The sequence below is a fragment of the Silurus aristotelis genome (assembly GCF_946808225.1).
Source record: "Silurus aristotelis genome assembly, chromosome: 8".
Taxonomy (NCBI): Eukaryota; Metazoa; Chordata; class Actinopteri; order Siluriformes; family Siluridae; genus Silurus; species Silurus aristotelis.
This window is the reverse complement of record NC_139581.1, coordinates 29,726,886-29,745,813: the sequence shown is the minus strand read 5'-3', so window position 1 is coordinate 29,745,813 and position 18,928 is coordinate 29,726,886. Positions and strand designations below refer to the sequence as shown.

At 42.7% G+C, this 18,928-nt stretch overlaps 2 protein-coding genes and 1 long non-coding RNA gene across 13 annotated transcripts in view; 1 reads left to right on the top strand and 2 right to left on the bottom strand.

Annotated features, from left to right (window-relative positions):
* Nucleotides 1-2,865: 2,865 nt before the first annotated feature.
* On the bottom strand, nucleotides 2,866-10,817 carry tmem25 (transmembrane protein 25). Of its 4 annotated transcripts, none has more exons than XM_083549124.1 (9): nucleotides 10,396-10,817; nucleotides 8,988-9,064; nucleotides 7,314-7,673; nucleotides 5,579-5,869; nucleotides 5,344-5,475; nucleotides 5,211-5,244; nucleotides 5,019-5,122; nucleotides 4,046-4,138; nucleotides 2,866-3,911 (listed from the first exon to the last, which is right to left on the bottom strand). In XM_083549124.1, exons 2-9 carry the CDS (start codon nucleotides 9,061-9,063, stop codon nucleotides 3,838-3,840), a joined length of 1,164 nt encoding a protein of 387 aa, XP_083405250.1. In that variant the 5' UTR covers nucleotide 9,064; nucleotides 10,396-10,817; the 3' UTR covers nucleotides 2,866-3,837. The 4 variants fall into 4 exon arrangements, with proteins under 4 accessions (XP_083405250.1, XP_083405249.1, XP_083405251.1 ...); XM_083549123.1 differs by having other exon boundaries at nucleotides 10,204-10,763; XM_083549125.1 differs by lacking the exon at nucleotides 10,396-10,817 and adding an exon at nucleotides 10,204-10,348 and having other exon boundaries at nucleotides 4,023-4,138.
* A 628-nt stretch (nucleotides 10,818-11,445) lies between these two features.
* sik3 (SIK family kinase 3) overlaps nucleotides 11,446-18,928 on the bottom strand; it is a 28,111-nt gene continuing 20,628 nt past the window's right edge. For 2 of the 3 annotated variants that reach the window (XM_083548514.1, XM_083548516.1), the window contains 2 exons: nucleotides 13,494-13,622; nucleotides 11,446-13,407 (listed from right to left, as the gene is read on the bottom strand). In XM_083548514.1, the coding sequence (XP_083404640.1) occupies nucleotides 13,501-13,622 (122 nt within the window). In that variant the 3' untranslated portion in view covers nucleotides 11,446-13,407; nucleotides 13,494-13,500. Of the gene's footprint in view, nucleotides 13,408-13,483; nucleotides 13,623-18,928 lie in introns of all 3 variants that reach the window. The other variant, XM_083548515.1, reaches the window with a different exon arrangement.
* On the top strand, nucleotides 13,904-14,696 carry LOC310729898. 6 transcript variants are annotated; one of them, XR_014534687.1, is made up of 5 exons: nucleotides 13,904-13,956; nucleotides 14,015-14,292; nucleotides 14,383-14,437; nucleotides 14,479-14,539; nucleotides 14,586-14,696. It is a non-coding gene; the product is annotated as an uncharacterized lncRNA (long non-coding RNA). The 6 variants fall into 6 exon arrangements; XR_014534688.1 differs by having other exon boundaries at nucleotides 14,383-14,539; XR_014534689.1 differs by having other exon boundaries at nucleotides 14,383-14,519; nucleotides 14,603-14,695.

Below are 18,928 nucleotides of genomic sequence, written 5' to 3'. Positions count from 1 at the left end.
TGTGTTAGTAACCTAAAAAAAACATGGCAGATAAATAACACACTAAGTGTAATACAAGTTCCAGCTATGTTTGGCGCTTACACTCAAATCTAATGATAAAGGTGATGTTTCATTACATAAACACTGTGTTATAAAGAATCCCAAAACATTTTCGAGGTTTATAATCATTTTTAAAGCTCTCATTAAAATTTTCTGTTTGTAGCATCATTTTTTTTCTTTTGTCTGTTTGTTGACAGTTGATTTCATTGCGAGTGCAATTTTTCTGTAACATCTACAGCAAGAGTCTGAGAGAATTTCACAAGTTGAACATTGAATTTCTACCCCGTGGAAGCCGACAGCTTGCAGTAACTCATTTCTGTGTTACACAATCGATTCAGAGCAGCCGAGATCCCACAAACTACTTCCTGTACGTCAACCGTACACCACAGAAAGGCACCTGTGTGTCTCCCACAAAACTCATACATACACGCACATGCTAACAGATCATATCTGAGAAATATTTTCACACAAAACATTTCTAAAGCAACACAGTTGTATATGGAACAAATGTTAAACTTACGACCTTAGGAAAAAAAAATTATATATATATTATATAAAAAATATTATAAATATTATTTTCAATGTTTATTTCAAAGTTCTTAAGTTGACTTCCAAAGTTTAAAGTTTATTTCTAAAATTCACAATATTTTCGCATTTTAAGTTTAATTACTTACCTGTAAATGTATTGATAAATGATTATTAAAGTTTGTTATCTTATGAAAATGTCTTGAGAATATGGAAAATTTTTCCAGATTTCTTATATGAGCATTTAAACATTTTCTTTTTTTTTTTATTGATGGATCCTTTTGTTTCTTTGCCAAAATTCATTCTTAAAATGAAAAAGAAATATTAGGCAAAAGAAGAGAAGTAATCAGTTAAAATAAAGTAATAAATAAATAAATAAATAAATAAATAAATAAATAAATAAATAAATAAATAAATAAATAAATAAATAAATAAATAAATAAATAGATGCATTTGACCTAAAGATGTTTTCCATTTTTAATATTTTCCTCTTGCCGTTTGCAATGTCAAAGAATTATTAAAATATTATTATTAAATATTTAATATAACAAAATAATATTACTATTAATTATATTATATTATTAGTTATTATGTGTAGTGTTATTTTTTTTATTTTTTTTATATATATATATATATAAATATATATTGAATTATGAACGTATTCATTTTATTTGTGATTTGTGCACTGAAGTTCATTATAGGTGCAGGATTTAGTCAAATAATCTCAATTTTATTTCTTTTTGAACATTATTTTCTTATTTAAAGTATAAAATGTTTCACAATAATTTGACCTAAAACACACACTTACATACTATAGTTCCAGTTTTTTTTTGTTAAAAAAATTCATTACTTTTACAAGGAATACATTTACCTGAAAGTGCATTTGATCATAAAAGTTTTTTCTTTATTGTATATTTAAACATGACTTGTATAATTTATACACTTCTATAATTTTATCATTACTAATAAAGTTGACTGTAAGAAGCTACGTTTGTTATATTACAGTCCATTTCATTATATTAGATATATATTTAAGTTCATTTCTTGTTTTTCAGTAAATAAACTTGACACAAACTGCGCTTATATCATTTAATACCTCGATTCAATTCTTTTAAAATATATACAAAATGTTTAAGTTCAATATTTTGTCAAGATCCTAAAATATCTATATATTTATCTCTATTATAATAAAAGTTTGATTGAAGATAATAATTACGTTTCTTACCTTATTATATTCTAGCAATAAAAAATGTGCAGTTCAGAATAAACCACTAACGTGTTCCAGAACCGTCGCTGTTTCTTTTTAAAGGTTTTGCTGATTTTATTTTACTCTGATTTATAGATTTGGCTGATGGGGTTCCACCTCACCTGTGCAGTTTAACGTCACTCCTCTTTGGTTCTTAAACCGGAGTTATTTCATGTTCTTCAGCTGCGTATCTGATTTATTATTCAGTTTACTGAATCATTTTGTTCTTATTTACAAATTCAATTTATATTTATTAATTTATTAGATTTATAGTAATAGAAATCAGATTTCATTTCAGTTCTGTTTGGTGTTTTATCCGTGAACAATATATAATTCAGTGATGATTAAATCTCCTGTGGGACGAATCAAGCGATCTGTCTGCTCTCCTGTACGATCCTAAAAACTCCTTAAAAGATTGAATACATTATTGAGCCACAGGTTTACAGACACTGACTATAAGATTGTCATGTGAAAATCATATTCTACATTTGGTTCCTGTTTACTGTTATAAGAAAATCCACTCTTCTGGGAAGATGTTCCACTAGATTTGATCCACAAGGGTGTTAGTAAAGTGAGGTACTGATGTAAGGGGAGGAGGTGAGGAGGCCTGGGGGTGATGTTCAATAGGGTTGAAGCACTATAGCAGGAAGCAGCTTCAACTGCGTGGAAATCCCATGTACAGCAGATCTTCATGGAGGTGGTTTGTGGACAGGGGTATTGTCCTGCAGGAGCAGGTTCAGGTCTCCAAAGAGTCTCGTCTGGATTCGATTGTGTTCCTGAAAGCAAAATGTGGAAATTGTGCGAATACAAGTGGCGTTTTTGTGTTGTTCTGGTTTATATTCAGTGATTCAGAAGCACAGATTAATAAAATGTTTACTGTAGTTTTAACTTTTAAATAACTTCTGAAATTCTGTTCAGACGTGTTGTTTCATTTACCAACATCATTTCAGCTAATTATCGATGTATATTATGGAAAAAAACTGGAAGCACATAATTGTATTATGGAGCTCAAAAAGGGTTCAGACATCGATCAAATCAGACCCGAGTCTCGATTCGCAGCGCCTCCTGCTGGATGGGAAGAACCGAATCTCTCCATCCTGCCTTTAATAAATAACTCTGGACTTATACATGATTTATACAGTTCATTCCGTGTATATGTACATGCATCAAATATACATTTAAATATACAAATACATGTTTAACCGCTCATCCTTACAAATATAACTTTCATCATTATATTCTTATTTCTGTATTTATTTAATTCACATTCTTACACAAAGACCATGGAGCATTCCACGTAGCAGCACAGAATTGTGGGTAATGACGCTTTACCCGGGTACAATCCCTGTACCCGAACATGGCGTTCAATTAAACTTGCATTATTACTATATCATTTGATATTAGTATTTTTGATTGATTTTTCAGAGAGGTGGTATGTGATATGATATGATGAGCTCAATACCATTAGTTTAGATCTTTTTTTTTGGGTTTATTTGAATTTTAACCCTCAAGAAAAGCTGCAAAATTGCGTTTTTTCGGCCCCCAGGATTTTAATATTTTTATTTATTTGCTTAACTAAAATCAATCTCGAATATTTATGTTTTGCAGCAGCCATGTGTTTTTTATCTGGATATCTCGCATAAGAACAATGTAGATTTATTCTATTTATATTTTATTTACATTTTCTTTTTTTCCAGGAGGAGAAATGGGAAAAAATGAAGTATATTATTTATATTCTTTAAATGGATAATAATTGAAACAATTTATTATGATTTAATGGAAAAAAAATTGTAACGTGTTTATAAATATAGTTAAATTACAATTCTATATTCGATATATTTATATTTATATTGATGAATTTGCATCTGGGTATTACATCATCATTTATATAAAATCTATATAAAGTAAAAATTAAGGAAATATTGTTGTTTTTTTAGTATTAAAATCTAGCGAGACAAATTGAGTATGGGATGAGAGTGTGTGTGTGTGTGTGTGTGTGTGTGTGTGTGTGTGTGTGTGTAATACAATCAAAGCCAGATCTCTTCACTGCTTGTGCTGTTTACTTTGTAGATGTAACCGACCATGGGGTATCTGGCGAAACCTGAAGGAAAAAACATAAACAAAAACATCGCAAAGTGAAAGGAGCAAAACGTTTGCACTGATTTTTTTTTTTTTAAATGTACACGTCTCTAAGTAGCTTTCAAACACACACTTTCAGATGCGGTGACCTCTGACCTCTGGCGGCGTAGGCCAACGAGAGGTCATCTTCCTCCTCCTCCTCTTTAGTCTTCCGAGTCAAAGTGTTCTGCCTGGAGTTCGGAAGTCGTCCTGAAAACACCGGCAACACCGCGACAGCGTGACCCGGCGTGAGAATAAAGGCGGGAACTGTCTCATTAAAAAAAACAGGTTATATTACTGTGCAGAACGACCGGCGCGGGGCCTGGGGGGGCCTGAGGGTGGGCCTGGGGGGGCCGTTGTGCATACGGGGTGGGCCGTACGTATATTGTTGCGTGCAATAACTTGCATATTATTATACATTTTATATGATTTCATTATTTATTTAATTGTTACATATACAGGTGGTCCGCGGTTACGATGGTTTGACTTTTTCGATCTTACGCTGACGTAAAATGCGTGGTTTTTTTGTTTGTTTTGTTTCGAAGCCCAATTTTTAGCTCTTGTCTCTCTTCTTTTTATTTTTCCGCTTCGCCGGACATTTTAACAGAACACGCCCCCTAGCTGCTGCATCTATTTATACTGTACAGCTTGTACATTACGATACAATAATCTGATTTGCTCAATTATTTACCGTTATTTTAAATTATTAACTAATTACAGTGCCCCATACTGATTCTTTAGGGCTCCGGGGTAGTACGGGGTACTTTCGGGGTAGTCCGGGGTACTTTCGATATTTTTAAGTTATGATGAGGCCATCAGAAGGCATCATCGGAAGTATGACGGAAATGTAACTCGAAATAACGCAGAATCAGTACGAGCTCCATTTAGTGGCACGTAGAAAAAAAAACTGCGACTGGATTTAATTTTAATTTAAAGTCTACCGAATGATCCACAGTCCGGTACTGATCCATGGCCTGCTGGTTGGGGACCCCTGGTGTACTGGAGGACTGCTACAGTTTTATTCCTGTTTGGTTGATATTGAATTATAGTATATATAAGATATTCTGTATATTCTGTTTTTGGTTCTTGCCTTTACACAGAGCGCTGTGGTCGTTGAGCGGCACGTTGGAGGGCAGAGACATGTTCTCACGAGGCAGATACACTTTGTTCGTCTGCGCTTGGTCCGATCTGTTACTGAAAAAGAAAGACATGTCGTGCATGTTGTGCAAAAACACACAGTTCAGATTAGATTTTTTTATTCCACAGTGATGGATTTACATACCAGTCTTGGGTCATTGGAATAGCGACAGGTTCCTCTGGAAAGAAAAAAAAAGAGAAAGAAATGAGAAAAAACGCCTGCTTAAGTAAAGAAGATTAGACCCGGTTTTTGCTGATCAGCTGAAAGATAATCGTACCGATGATTTTGGTTTTGTCCTTATGCAGAAGACAAAGCACCATCAGAGTGAGGATGAGGAGCGTGACGAAGCCCGCGACTCCACCCGTGACGATCCCGAGCACCGGCACTTCCACCCGAGACTGCAGGAATTCTGGGGTGAGAGGAAAAGTAAACAGCAAGCTTGAGGATCTGTTAAATTCACACGTATCTAACTGCAGATTGGGAAAGGGATGAATTCTGGGTTTATTGGGTACCTGTGAGCGTCAGGTTGGTCTGGGCAGAGCCGAGGCTGTTGTTGGCGCTGAGCGAGACGTTTCCTGATAGGCTGCTCAGCACGACCTGTAGGCTGTGATTGGCCAACCAGGGGTAGCTCCGCGAGTCCAGGATGAGAAAGTCGGTGGTGTTGGCTACCAGTTGGCCGGATTGATCCACCCACGTGATGGTGGCAGGGGGGTTGGAGCGAACCAATGCAAAGAGCACCAGGGAGATCCCGGGGTCTGCGGTCTCGCTGTAGTGGGCGTTGACTCGCAGGATCTCCGGCTGAACTGTAAGCGAGATGTTTGATCAGGGTGTAAGTCAAAACTACAGCAAGACTCGCTATGGCAACATAACTAAAAGCGAGTGCCAAACCCTAACACAGACATGAGGGATTTCTGGGATAAGAGACAACCCTCCACACCAGCATCAAAAAACAGCATCCAAATATCCCAGTTCACCAAACACTCGACATCCATGATCCCTCCAGATCAGCTCCTCTACCTCAGGAACACCTGCGGACTAAAGACTCGACTAAATTAATGTTTTCAGCATCGACTTGAACACTGAGACTGTGTCTGAGTCCCTAATCAGAAGGCTGTTCCAGAACTGTGGGGCTTTCTAAGAGAAAGCTCCGCCCCCTGTTGTAGTCTTAATTTTTGGAGATACCAACAAATAGCCTGCACCTTTTGATCGAAGTAGGCGTGGGGGATCGTAAAAGAACAAACGTTCGCCCAGGCCATGACCAAACTAATGTTTTCATTTGAAAAAACGCCTCTTTTTACTTACAGTTTTGGCCTTCAGAAGTTTCAGAAGCTGTGGATGAGAAACTTCTGTGAAACGATTGAAAAGGAAAAAAGCGTTTCCAAATTCATCCGGATTATTCTAGACGTAGCCTCAGATACTGTGGCGCGAGGCCCTTCAGTGCTGGTTCTGGCTTGACTAAAGCCCACTGATGCATTTACTAGAACATCCAGACAGTAAAGTGATACCGAGGTCCAATCTCGATTTAACAAAGACATGAACTGGTTTTTCTGCATCCTTTAACGCCTTCGTACGAGGTGGTATCAAAATGTTTCGAGAGCAGCACGGTTTAGTATTTTAATGATCTACGTTTTCACGCCATCACCTTCAAAATTGCCTCTTGCACAGCAATACAGCGCCCCCTGGCGTTCTCCTGGAACGTGTCCTGGAGGTCTTCTTTTCGCAAAAAAAGTACCTTTAGCGATTCACGCCGGATCTCCGCAATGGTGTCAAAACCGCGAGCCTGATCTAAAGTCCGCAGGAGCCAAATCTGGCGAGTAGTTTGGGTACGGAAGCGAGATCGTTCTCCGACCATCATCATGCACGAGTTGGCGAACGATTTAGAAATTTTCGGGGTCGAACTTCGTCTTCCAGCGTTCTCGCTCTCAAAACGGCCGGTCGTCGTATGTCGCGTCAAACGTCTCCGCGGCAGAATTTCACGTTTGCTTTTTGTTCTAACTTGCTGCATGTGATGAAATCGCAGACGTGGGGGTCAGAATAGCACCAGTTACACCATCAGTCTCGAAACTTTTCGATACCATCGCGTATTTCTTATTTCAGCCACATTTCTAAGATGAAGGAATCCTGGTAACGCTATCAACATGAGCCTGGAGTCAATAATCACACCAAGATCTTTTACTGCTGAGACCAAATGATCATCCAGATATATCTAAACGTGATGATGATGATATGTTGGACGCATGAACTCACACTGAACGTTAAGGACAACGGTGGCGTTGTAGCTCTCTCCACCGTAGGGGTTCGAGGCGGCGCACACCAGCTCACGATCCCACTTCTTGGGCCGCAGGGTGAAGGTGCTGTTTCGCTCCGAACTGAACGTCATGGTTCCCCTGTTATTCTGCGAGGACATCACCAACCGCCCCGGCCCCCGGCTCCCCGAAACCTCACTCTGTCTCTCACCGTTGAGAAACCAGGTGAGAAGAGGCGGGGCTTGTGGGCTCCAGCCTTCTGATTGGCAATTAAAGCTATGAGTGATGTTTTCTTGCATAGTGACCTCCGAGTGTTGGCGTCCATCGATCTTGGGGGCGGGGTCAAGTGCCCGTGCGTGGCCTGTATATTTAAAAACAACCGTGTTTAATTATTAACTTATTATATGGACAAAAGTTTGTGGACATCTGAGCTTAAGAGCATCTCTTTCTTTCTTTCTTTCTTTCTTTCTTTCTTTCTTTCTTTCTTTCTTTCTCCCCCCCTTGTTTTTTTTCTTTCTTTCTTCCTTTCAATGTCTAAATTGTTTGCCACCTTCCTTCCTTCCTGTTTGCCACCTTCCTTTATTCATTCCCTCTTTTCCTTTCTCCCTTTTCCCTTCCTCTCTCCTTTCCTTCCTTCTTTATTTCCTTTCTTCCCTTTTTCCTTCCTCCCCCTATTTCCTTCCTTTCCTTTTTCTTTTCTTCACATTTGCTTTCTTCTCCCTTATCCATTTCTTCCTTTCTTCCCTTTTTCCTTCCTTTCCACTTTTATTGCCTATTTTCCTTCCTTCCCTTTTTCCATTTCTTCACCCTTTTCCTTCCTTCCTTCCTTCCTTCCTTCCTTCCTTCCTTCCTTCCTTCCCTTTTTCTTTTCTTCCCACTTTTATTGCCTATATTCCTTCTCTTCCCTCTTTCTTCCTTTCTTCCTTCCTTCCCTTTTTTTCTGTTTACATTCTTTTCCCTTTATTTTATTCTATCCCTCCCTTGTTTATTTAAGCCTCCCTTTCTTCGCTTTTTTTTCTTCGTTTTTATTTCCTTTTATCCTTGCTTCCCTTTTCTCTTCTGTTTGCTTTCTTCTCCCTTTTCTTCCTTAATGTGTTCCTTCACTCCCTTCCTCTTTTTATTCATTCCTCCTTTCTACTTTCTCCTTCCTTCCTTTTGCCCATATCCTGTATATTATTGAGGCCGTGTTCGGTTCCTCCTGGTCCTGGTTGAAAAAAGAACAGTGTTTACATGAAGGCAGAACAACATTGATGTTTCTACACCGAGTTCCGTTGAGTCACAGTTGTTGAGGAGGAACAACAATATGCTAAATACGGATACACGCATGGAAAACGTTCTTCTGCTGCTACTGTTCTATCGTCTGAATGTTCCTGCAGCTTCGTTCAAACCTGCTGCGTTTTACTGCTCATTTCAGTTTGTTTTGTTTCCACCGGTGTGGAAGAGTCGAGCGATAAAATTGGACAAGTGTCTCGATTTGTTCTCCTCCGCAAAGTTCTCGAACACAGCGAGCGAGTCAGAGGAACAACAGAAGTCGAGAAAATGAGCAGGAAATTATTAATGGTCATTTCCTTTTTCTCTGATGAAAAAAAAGGTTTTGAAAGAAAAAAATGATGTTAAATTTATAGATAAATAAAGCAAAAGAATATAGAGAACAGAGTGTTTTTGGAATCCTCACCTGTCCATCCCCAAGTAAAGGTGTGAAAGAGCAGGACGGAGAACCTCGCCTTCCATCTAATGCACACAAACTCCATCCTACAGCTGAGAGAGAGAGAGAGAGAAAGAGAGATGAAAACAGTAGCAATTATGCAAATTGACAAGTGTCAATAAATATGCAAATATATGTAGATCATGTAATATATGCGTATAAATGTACACCAATTAAATATAAAGACTGCGGCAGTTAAACGAGTGTGTGAGCTGCTGAATAAATACAACAAATAAATATATAAATAGAGAAAGAATAAAAGGCACAGGCATGTACAGATGTTTTCAGAAGACATCTGCTTGGGAAACAAGCAATAACGTAAAGCAGCTGAAGGAACGAGAGTTTATAGCTGCTATAACGTACACAATACGGACAAAACTATTGGGACACCAAACTTTTCCAGTGGCACACAACTGGATTTGATGCTCTACATGAGTTGGAGTGGAAGATCTCCTGAGCTCTGAATGTGGACTCAGGAGAGTTTGATTAGACCCATGTGATTAAATGAAGACTCACACAAATCTCTAAAAAATCTAGTGGAACATCTTCTTAGAAGAGTAAAGGATTTAATAAAAAATACAAAAATTGTGGAAGCACATACCAACCTTATGGTCAGGTGTCCACAAACCTTCTGTCCATGTAGTGTAGTAACCATCAGGTTATAGATGAACATGGAGGTGATCGAGGATGGAGAGGGGGAATGAGGGGGATGAAAATAAGTCATCAAGGGAATGTTTTTGGATCAGAACAATGATTGGAACAGTGCTGATCCATAATTATACAAGCTGTAGAAAGATGGTGAAAGAGCAGCTCGATGTCAGAAAACATAAAACTCAGGATGAGAGGAGAAGGAGAAAGAGAAAGAAAGAGAGAGGGATGAGGAGGAGAAGGAAAACAAAAACGACAAACAAGCCATGACGCAAAAGCGATTACACGCAGAAGTCGTGAATTATTCAGTGTTTTGATTTTCTATAATACTGTCGCTACTGATCAGGGTCGGTTGGAGGTCCTGAGGACGTTGCAGGATGCAGTGATGGAGGCCATGATGTTCAGAACCAGTGCACCTTCATCAAAACCTGCACGCGCACTGCATCATGATGACGTCAGTGAATCATACTCTAGAATACGTGTGTAGTCTGTAATTTCATGGACACTCATACACTCTCTCACACTTACACACACATACCTCAGGGCAGATGTTGTCTTTCAGCCGTCTGAAGATCCATGCATGCCTGCAGCAGCTCATGCACTCTGTACAGCACGCGCGCACACGCAACGATGGAGCATTGCATCCAAATTATAGTGTGTGTGTGTGTGTGTGTGTGTGTGTGAGAGGGGAGGGGGACGTGCACTAACATCATCTATGCAGTCACTTTACCTACTGGTCGAGTCACAGAGCTGCACTTCCACATGTGCACCTCAGATGCAGTGTGACTGGTTCCTCACTGACGCGCGTGCAGAAACCCAGATCCGGATCATCTTGTGCTCCATTACTCTGGTCTGAAAACTCCTCTGCAGTGCAGAGCCACGGGCAGATACCAGCAACACATCCCTGATACACACTCTAAAGATCTGGACTTCATCAATACCACTTAGCAATTCAAATACACTGATGTGGACGGATGTGGATCTTCTCCAAAATGTTCCTCACTCAATCAAAAGCGCACAATCGCACACAGGACGTTTATGGAGGATCAGAGACCCAAATCTGCTCCAGCACAACGTTCCTGTGCACAAAGCAGCTCCATGAAGATCTTCCTGCTCCGATCTCAACCCTATTGACCTTGAAAGTGAACGCTGCCTGCACCCCAGACCTCCTCACTCACCTCCTCACCATCCCTACCTGACTTTACTAACATCCTTGGGAATTAAATCTGGAGGATCTTCAGATTAGTGTTTTTATAGCAGCAAAAACAGACTGAATGTGGAATTGAAAAATCACACTGCAATCTTATGGTCAGTATATTTCATGCAGATGCGTGAACATCTGCTTTTTATCGTTTGACATGAAGGATCTTCCTCCTATAAAGGAAGGAAGGCAAAGGGGAGAAAAAAGGTAAAAAGGAAAGAAAAATAGAAAGGAATAAAATGGGGAATTGAGAAAGAGAAGCGAACAGGATGGAGGACAATTGAGGGGAGAAGAAAAGGGGTAAAGAAAGGGAGAAATGAATAAAAAGTAGAAAGGTTAGAGAAGAAAGAAAGGAACAAAGGTGGCCATTTAGACATCAAAAGAAAATGTAATAAAAAATAAATAAAAAAAAGAACTTGGTGATAAAAAAAATTATATATATATAAATACAAATTCAACACAACACATGTAAAGGAAAAAGGACAAAGCCAAATATCACTCACTCACTCACTCACTCTCACACACACACACACACACACACACACACACACACACACACAAATACAGACCACCCAAATGTAAGGTTTTTGAATTATTTCTTTATTTATATATATTTATTATTCTCTCGGTTTGTTTGGAATTCTTTTTTTTAACCATTTGTTGTTGCACTTTAGTATTTTTTGTACTGAAAAACAAAAACGACAACAACAAAAAATAAAACTAGGAAATAAGAATGAATAAAATTAAATGACGGAGAGAGAGAGAGCGAGAAAAAGAGAGAGAAAGAAATAGAAGAGCACAAGGACGCTGCCTTCATCAACGATGACCCAGCATGCACCTGGGGCGTGGACACAAGGCACGTGGTGCAAAACACCACACACACACACACACACACACACAAACGTTCAGTCCATTTGCAAACGGTCGCTTCCCAAATCTCTGTAGTCTGAACACCAGGTCTTGTGCACTTTCCCCCTGTTATTAGCCGAGTGCTGAATTCTCGGCCAATCACGTTCCAAGCTCGCGAAAGTGAAGCGTTACGGTTGTGTTCCAAATCTCACCTCCTCCCCGTTTAGACCTAGTGCGCGTGAAAAGCTGCTGGGAAGCTCAAGACGCAGTGTGCACTTCAAGCCTAGTGCACTTGAAATACTTCGCTTGACGATTGGAATAAGCGCTGAGCGTTAAAATCAAGAGTCTGGAGTGTTGGATGCAAATCTCGATGTGTGTGTGTGTGTGTGTGAGAGACAGACATATAAAAGTGAGGTGATGTGTTGGCATGACAGTGCGGCGCAAACAAATAAAATAAAAAGCAGCCCAAAATAAAAATAACGACACTCCTCGAGCTGTGGGATAAACGAGCATCTCTCTGTGGGGGAGGAAGAAAAACAGGAAGAAATACGGATAAAGAAATATATAAAAACATTCACGCGTACTGAAACACTGAAAGCTTACAGAAACGAAGGCGGTCTTTACACGGCTTCACTGTACAAGAGGAAACTGCGCCGCACCGCACCGCACCGGCCCGGGGATGAAGGTGTGGAGGGGGCAGGAGGCTCAGACGAGACGGATAGAGAAAAGGTGGAATGAATGGAATTAGAGAGGGAGTAAAAACGAAGAAGGAAAAGGGGAAAAAAAAAAAAGTTAAGAAAATAAAGCTGACTTTTTTTTACTGAAAGTGCAGGATAATTTTTTTTTGTTGTTTGCAACACCGATTTTCTTCCTTTCTTTTAATAATATTAATAGTCATTATAATATTATAACCATAAAACTTCTTTTACAGAAAACAATAACAATAATAATTAATAATAATGATCATAATTCATACGTGAACATTAGCCATAAAAATGCATTTAAAAAAAAAAAAAAAAAAAAGAAAAGAAAAAAGGATGGAGAGAAAGAGACTAAACGAATGAGAGCTGGTCGTCCTGTGTCCTAGCGAAGGTCTCTGAGCCTGTCCGCCCCCCACCTCCCCCCCCCACCAGCGTATCAGTAGACTGCTCCGCGCTGGGCTGCTATCAGAGCTGCTCCGGAATGATCCATTGTAGCGCTGCGGATGGGGGGAGGTTAGGGATCGCGGACGCTACCCCCGCTTCCAAATAATAACAATAATAATACAAATAATACAAATAAAAACAAAAACCGAAAGGACAGGCTTTTGTGAAATACTTTGGGTTTGTGGCTTTGCGTGTGATCTGTGTGCGTGTGTAAGAATGTGTTTATATTTATACAGATGTGTCTACATAAGACTGTGTGCAGATGCCTCGCTGTGGTGACGTAGACGAGGACAGAAGGGGCGGAGTCAGAAGGAGCAGATGAACAGTTGGGGGGGGTGGGGGCGGAGTCAGAAGGAGTTACCCGGTTCGTCCAATCGGTGGGAAGAGCAGGACGACGAGGGATCTTCTTCTTGGAGGGTGCGCACATGCACGCACGCACACACATGCGTGAACATACACACACAGACGCAAACACACACGGAGGTTTGGCATGACGCAGCTGAACACAGGAGACGGATATGGAGCTTTATACACACTGCACACACACCTACAGAGAGAGAGAGAGTGACATGGATTTTTATATTTAGTGTATTCAAACATGATAAGAATCCAATCACACACACGTCAGATTACCGGAGTGTTAGACGCCGGCCTGCTCCATGCTGTACTGAAGGTCTTGGGGTTTGTAGGTAAGCAGCATGTCGCTGGTGCAGGAGGAGGGATAACACGCAGCTGAGTGCAGCTCGTCCTCCACATTACACACTGTGCATGCGCGCACACACACACACACACACACACACACACAAATATAACCTGCAGTCCACACCTCATTTTGTTTTTACTACTTTGCAAATCAGTGTGAGTGAAAATTTATGAGTATGTGAATGAGTGAAGGTGAGCAGGTGAGTGAATAAAAGGGTGAGTTGTGTGAATGAGTAAATGAATGAATGCATGAGAGAGTTGTGTGTATGAGTGAGTGAATGAATGAAAGGGTGAGTGTGTTGTGTGGATGAGTGAATGAAAGGGTGAGTGAGTTGTGTGAATGAGTGAGTTGTGTGGATGAGTGAGTGAATGAATGAAAGGGTGAGTGAGTTGTGTGAATGAGTGAACGAAAGGGTGAGTGAGTTGTGTGAATGAGTGAACGAAAGGGTGAGTGGGTTGTGTGGATGAGTGAACGAAAGGGTGAGAGAGTTGTGTGGGTGAGTGAATGAAAGGGTGAGAGAGTTGTGTGGATGAGTGAGTGAATGAATGAAAGGGTGAGTGAGTTGTGTGGATGAGTGAATGAAAGGGTGAGTGGGTTGTGTGGATGAGTGAATGAAAGGGTGAGAGAGTTGTGTGGATGAGTGAATGAAAAGGTGAGTGGGTTGTGTGGATGAGTGAATGAAAGGGTGAGTGGGTTGTGTGGATGAGTGAATGAAAGGGTGAGTGAGTTGTGTGAATGAGTGAATGAAAGGGTGAGTGGGTTGTGTGAATGAGTGAATGAAAGGGTGAGTGAGTTGTGTGAATGAGTGAGTGAATGAAGAAAGGGTGAGTGAGTTGTGTGGATGAGTGAATGAATGAAAGGGTGAGTGAGTTGTGTGTATGAGTGTGTGAATAAATGAATGAAAGGGTGAGTGAGTTGTGTGGATGAGTGAATGAATGAAAGGGTGAGTGAGTTGTGTGAATAAATGAATGAAAGGGTGAGTGAGTTGTGTGGATGAGTAAATGAATGAAAGGGTAAGTGAGTTGTGTGGATGAGTGAGTTGTGTGGATAAGTAAGTGAATGAATGAAAGGGTGAGTGGGTTGTGTGAATGAGTGAACGAAAGGGTGAGTGAGTTGTGTGAATGAGTGAGTGAATGAATGAAAAGGTGAGTGGGTTGTGTGAATGAGTGAACGAAAGGGTGAGCGGGTTGTGCGGATGAGTGAGTGAATGAACGAAAAGGTGAGCGGGTTGTGCGAATGAGTGAACGAAAGGGTGAGCGGGTTGTGCGGATGAGTGAGTGAATGAACGAAAAGGTGAGCGAGTTGTGCGGATGAGTGAGTGAATGAACGAAAAGGTGAGCGAGTTGTGCGGATGAGTGAGTGAATGAACGAAAAGGTGAGCGAGTTGTGCGGATGAGTGAGTGAATGAACGAAAAGGTGAGCGAGTTGTGCGGATGAGTGAGTGAGTGAACGAAAGGGTGAGCGAGTTGTGCGGATGAGTGAGTGAGTGAACGAAAGGGTGAGCGAGTTGTGCGGATGAGTGAGTGAGTGAACGAAAGGGTGAGCGAGTTGTGCGGATGAGTGAGTGAGTGAACGAAAGGGTGAGCGAGTTGTGCGGATGAGTGAGTGAGTGAACGAAAGGGTGAGCGAGTTGTGCGGATGAGTGAGTGAGTGAACGAAAGGGTGAGCGAGTTGTGCGGATGAGTGAGTGAGTGAACGAAAGGGTGAGCGAGTTGTGCGGATGAGTGAGTGAGTGAACGAAAGGGTGAGCGAGTTGTGCGGATGAGTGAGTGAGTGAACGAAAGGGTGAGCGAGTTGTGCGGATGAGTGAGTGAGTGAACGAAAGGGTGAGCGAGTTGTGCGGATGAGTGAGTGAGTGAACGAAAGGGTGAGCGAGTTGTGCGGATGAGTGAGTGAGTGAACGAAAGGGTGAGCGAGTTGTGCGGATGAGTGAGTGAGTGAACGAAAGGGTGAGCGAGTTGTGCGGATGAGTGAGTGAGTGAACGAAAGGGTGAGCGAGTTGTGCGGATGAGTGAGTGAGTGAACGAAAGGGTGAGCGAGTTGTGCGGATGAGTGAGTGAGTGAACGAAAGGGTGAGCGAGTTGTGCGGATGAGTGAGTGAGTGAACGAAAGGGTGAGCGAGTTGTGCGGATGAGTGAGTGAGTGAACGAAAGGGTGAGCGAGTTGTGCGGATGAGTGAGTGAGTGAACGAAAGGGTGAGCGAGTTGTGCGGATGAGTGAGTGAGTGAACGAAAGGGTGAGCGAGTTGTGCGGATGAGTGAGTGAGTGAACGAAAGGGTGAGCGAGTTGTGCGGATGAGTGAGTGAGTGAACGAAAGGGTGAGCGAGTTGTGCGGATGAGTGAGTGAGTGAACGAAAGGGTGAGCGAGTTGTGCGGATGAGTGAGTGAGTGAACGAAAGGGTGAGCGAGTTGTGCGGATGAGTGAGTGAGTGAACGAAAGGGTGAGCGAGTTGTGCGGATGAGTGAGTGAGTGAACGAAAGGGTGAGCGAGTTGTGCGGATGAGTGAGTGAGTGAACGAAAGGGTGAGCGAGTTGTGCGGATGAGTGAGTGAGTGAACGAAAGGGTGAGCGAGTTGTGCGGATGAGTGAGTGAGTGAACGAAAGGGTGAGCGAGTTGTGCGGATGAGTGAGTGAGTGAACGAAAGGGTGAGCGAGTTGTGCGGATGAGTGAGTGAGTGAACGAAAGGGTGAGCGAGTTGTGCGGATGAGTGAGTGAGTGAACGAAAGGGTGAGCGAGTTGTGCGGATGAGTGAGTGAGTGAACGAAAGGGTGAGCGAGTTGTGCGGATGAGTGAGTGAGTGAACGAAAGGGTGAGCGAGTTGTGCGGATGAGTGAGTGAGTGAACGAAAGGGTGAGCGAGTTGTGCGGATGAGTGAGTGAGTGAACGAAAGGGTGAGCGAGTTGTGCGGATGAGTGAGTGAGTGAACGAAAGGGTGAGCGAGTTGTGCGGATGAGTGAGTGAGTGAACGAAAGGGTGAGCGAGTTGTGCGGATGAGTGAGTGAGTGAACGAAAGGGTGAGCGAGTTGTGCGGATGAGTGAGTGAGTGAACGAAAGGGTGAGCGAGTTGTGCGGATGAGTGAGTGAGTGAACGAAAGGGTGAGCGAGTTGTGCGGATGAGTGAGTGAGTGAACGAAAGGGTGAGCGAGTTGTGCGGATGAGTGAGTGAGTGAACGAAAGGGTGAGCGAGTTGTGCGGATGAGTGAGTGAGTGAACGAAAGGGTGAGCGAGTTGTGCGGATGAGTGAGTGAGTGAACGAAAGGGTGAGCGAGTTGTGCGGATGAGTGAGTGAGTGAACGAAAGGGTGAGCGAGTTGTGCGGATGAGTGAGTGAGTGAACGAAAGGGTGAGCGAGTTGTGCGGATGAGTGAGTGAGTGAACGAAAGGGTGAGCGAGTTGTGCGGATGAGTGAGTGAGTGAACGAAAGGGTGAGCGAGTTGTGCGGATGAGTGAGTGAGTGAACGAAAGGGTGAGCGAGTTGTGCGGATGAGTGAGTGAGTGAACGAAAGGGTGAGCGAGTTGTGCGGATGAGTGAGTGAGTGAACGAAAGGGTGAGCGAGTTGTGCGGATGAGTGAGTGAGTGAACGAAAGGGTGAGCGAGTTGTGCGGATGAGTGAGTGAGTGAACGAAAGGGTGAGCGAGTTGTGCGGATGAGTGAGTGAGTGAACGAAAGGGTGAGCGAGTTGTGCGGATGAGTGAGTGAGTGAACGAAAGGGTGAGCGAGTTGTGCGGATGAGTGAGTGAGTGAACGAAAGGGTGAGCGAGTTGTGCGGATGAGTGAGTGAGTGAACGAAAGGGTGAGCGAGTTGTGCGGATGAGTGAGTGAGTGAACGAAAGGGTGAGCGAGTTGTGCGGATGAGTGAGTGAGTGAACGAAAGGGTGAGCGAGTTGTGCGGATGAGTGAGTGAGTGAACGAAAGGGTGAGCGAGTTGTGCGGATGAGTGAGTGAGTGAACGAAAGGGTGAGCGAGTTGTGCGGATGAGTGAGTGAGTGAACGAAAGGGTGAGCGAGTTGTGCGGATGAGTGAGTGAGTGAACGAAAGGGTGAGCGAGTTGTGCGGATGAGTGAGTGAGTGAACGAAAGGGTGAGCGAGTTGTGCGGATGAGTGAGTGAGTGAACGAAAGGGTGAGCGAGTTGTGCGGATGAGTGAGTGAGTGAACGAAAGGGTGAGCGAGTTGTGCGGATGAGTGAGTGAGTGAACGAAAGGGTGAGCGAGTTGTGCGGATGAGTGAGTGAGTGAACGAAAGGGTGAGCGAGTTGTGCGGATGAGTGAGTGAGTGAACGAAAGGGTGAGCGAGTTGTGCGGATGAGTGAGTGAGTGAACGAAAGGGTGAGCGAGTTGTGCGGATGAGTGAGTGAATGAACGAAAGGGTGAGCGAGTTGTGCGGATGAGTGAGTGAATGAACGAAAGGGTGAGCGAGTTGTGCGGATGAGTGAGTGAATGAACGAAAGGGTGAGCGAGTTGTGCGGATGAGTGAGTGAATGAACGAAAGGGTGAGCGAGTTGTGCGGATGAGTGAGTGAATGAACGAAAGGGTGAGCGAGTTGTGCGGATGAGTGAGTGAATGAACGAAAGGGTGAGCGAGTTGTGCGGATGAGTGAGTGAATGAACGAAAGGGTGAGCGAGTTGTGCGGATGAGTGAGTGAATGAACGAAAGGGTGAGCGAGTTGTGCGGATGAGTGAGTGAATGAACGAAAGGGTGAGCGAGTTGTGCGGATGAGTGAGTGAATGAACGAAAGGGTGAGCGAGTTGTGCGGATGAGTGAGTGAATGAACGAAAGGGTGAGCGAGTTGTGCGGATGAGTGAGTGAATGAACGAAAGGGTGAGCGAGTTGTGCGGATGAGTGAGTGAATGAACGAAAGGGTGAGCGAGTTGTGCGGATGAGTGAGTGAATGAACGAAAGGGTGAGCGAGTTGTGCGGATGAGTGAGTGAATGAACGAAAGGGTGAGTGAGTTGTGTGGATGAGTGAGTGAATGAAGAAAGGGTAAGTGAGTTGTGTGGATGAGTGAGTGAATTAATGAACGAAAGGGTGAGTGAGTTGTGTGGATGAGTGAGTGAATGAACAAAGGGTGAGTGAGTTGTGTGGATGAGTGAGTGAATGAACAAAGGGTGAGTGAGTTGTGTGGATGAGTGAGTGAATGAAGAAAGGGTAAGTGAGTTGTGTGGATGAGTGAGTGAATTAATGAACGAAAGGGTGAGTGAGTTGTGTGGATGAGTGAGTGAATGAACGAAAGGGTGAGCGAGTTGTGCGGATGAGTGAGTAAATGAACGAAAGGGTGAGTGAGTTGTGTGGATGAGTGAGTGAATGAACGAAAGGGTGAGTGAGTTGTGTGGATGAGTGAGTAAATTAATGAACGAAAGGGTGAG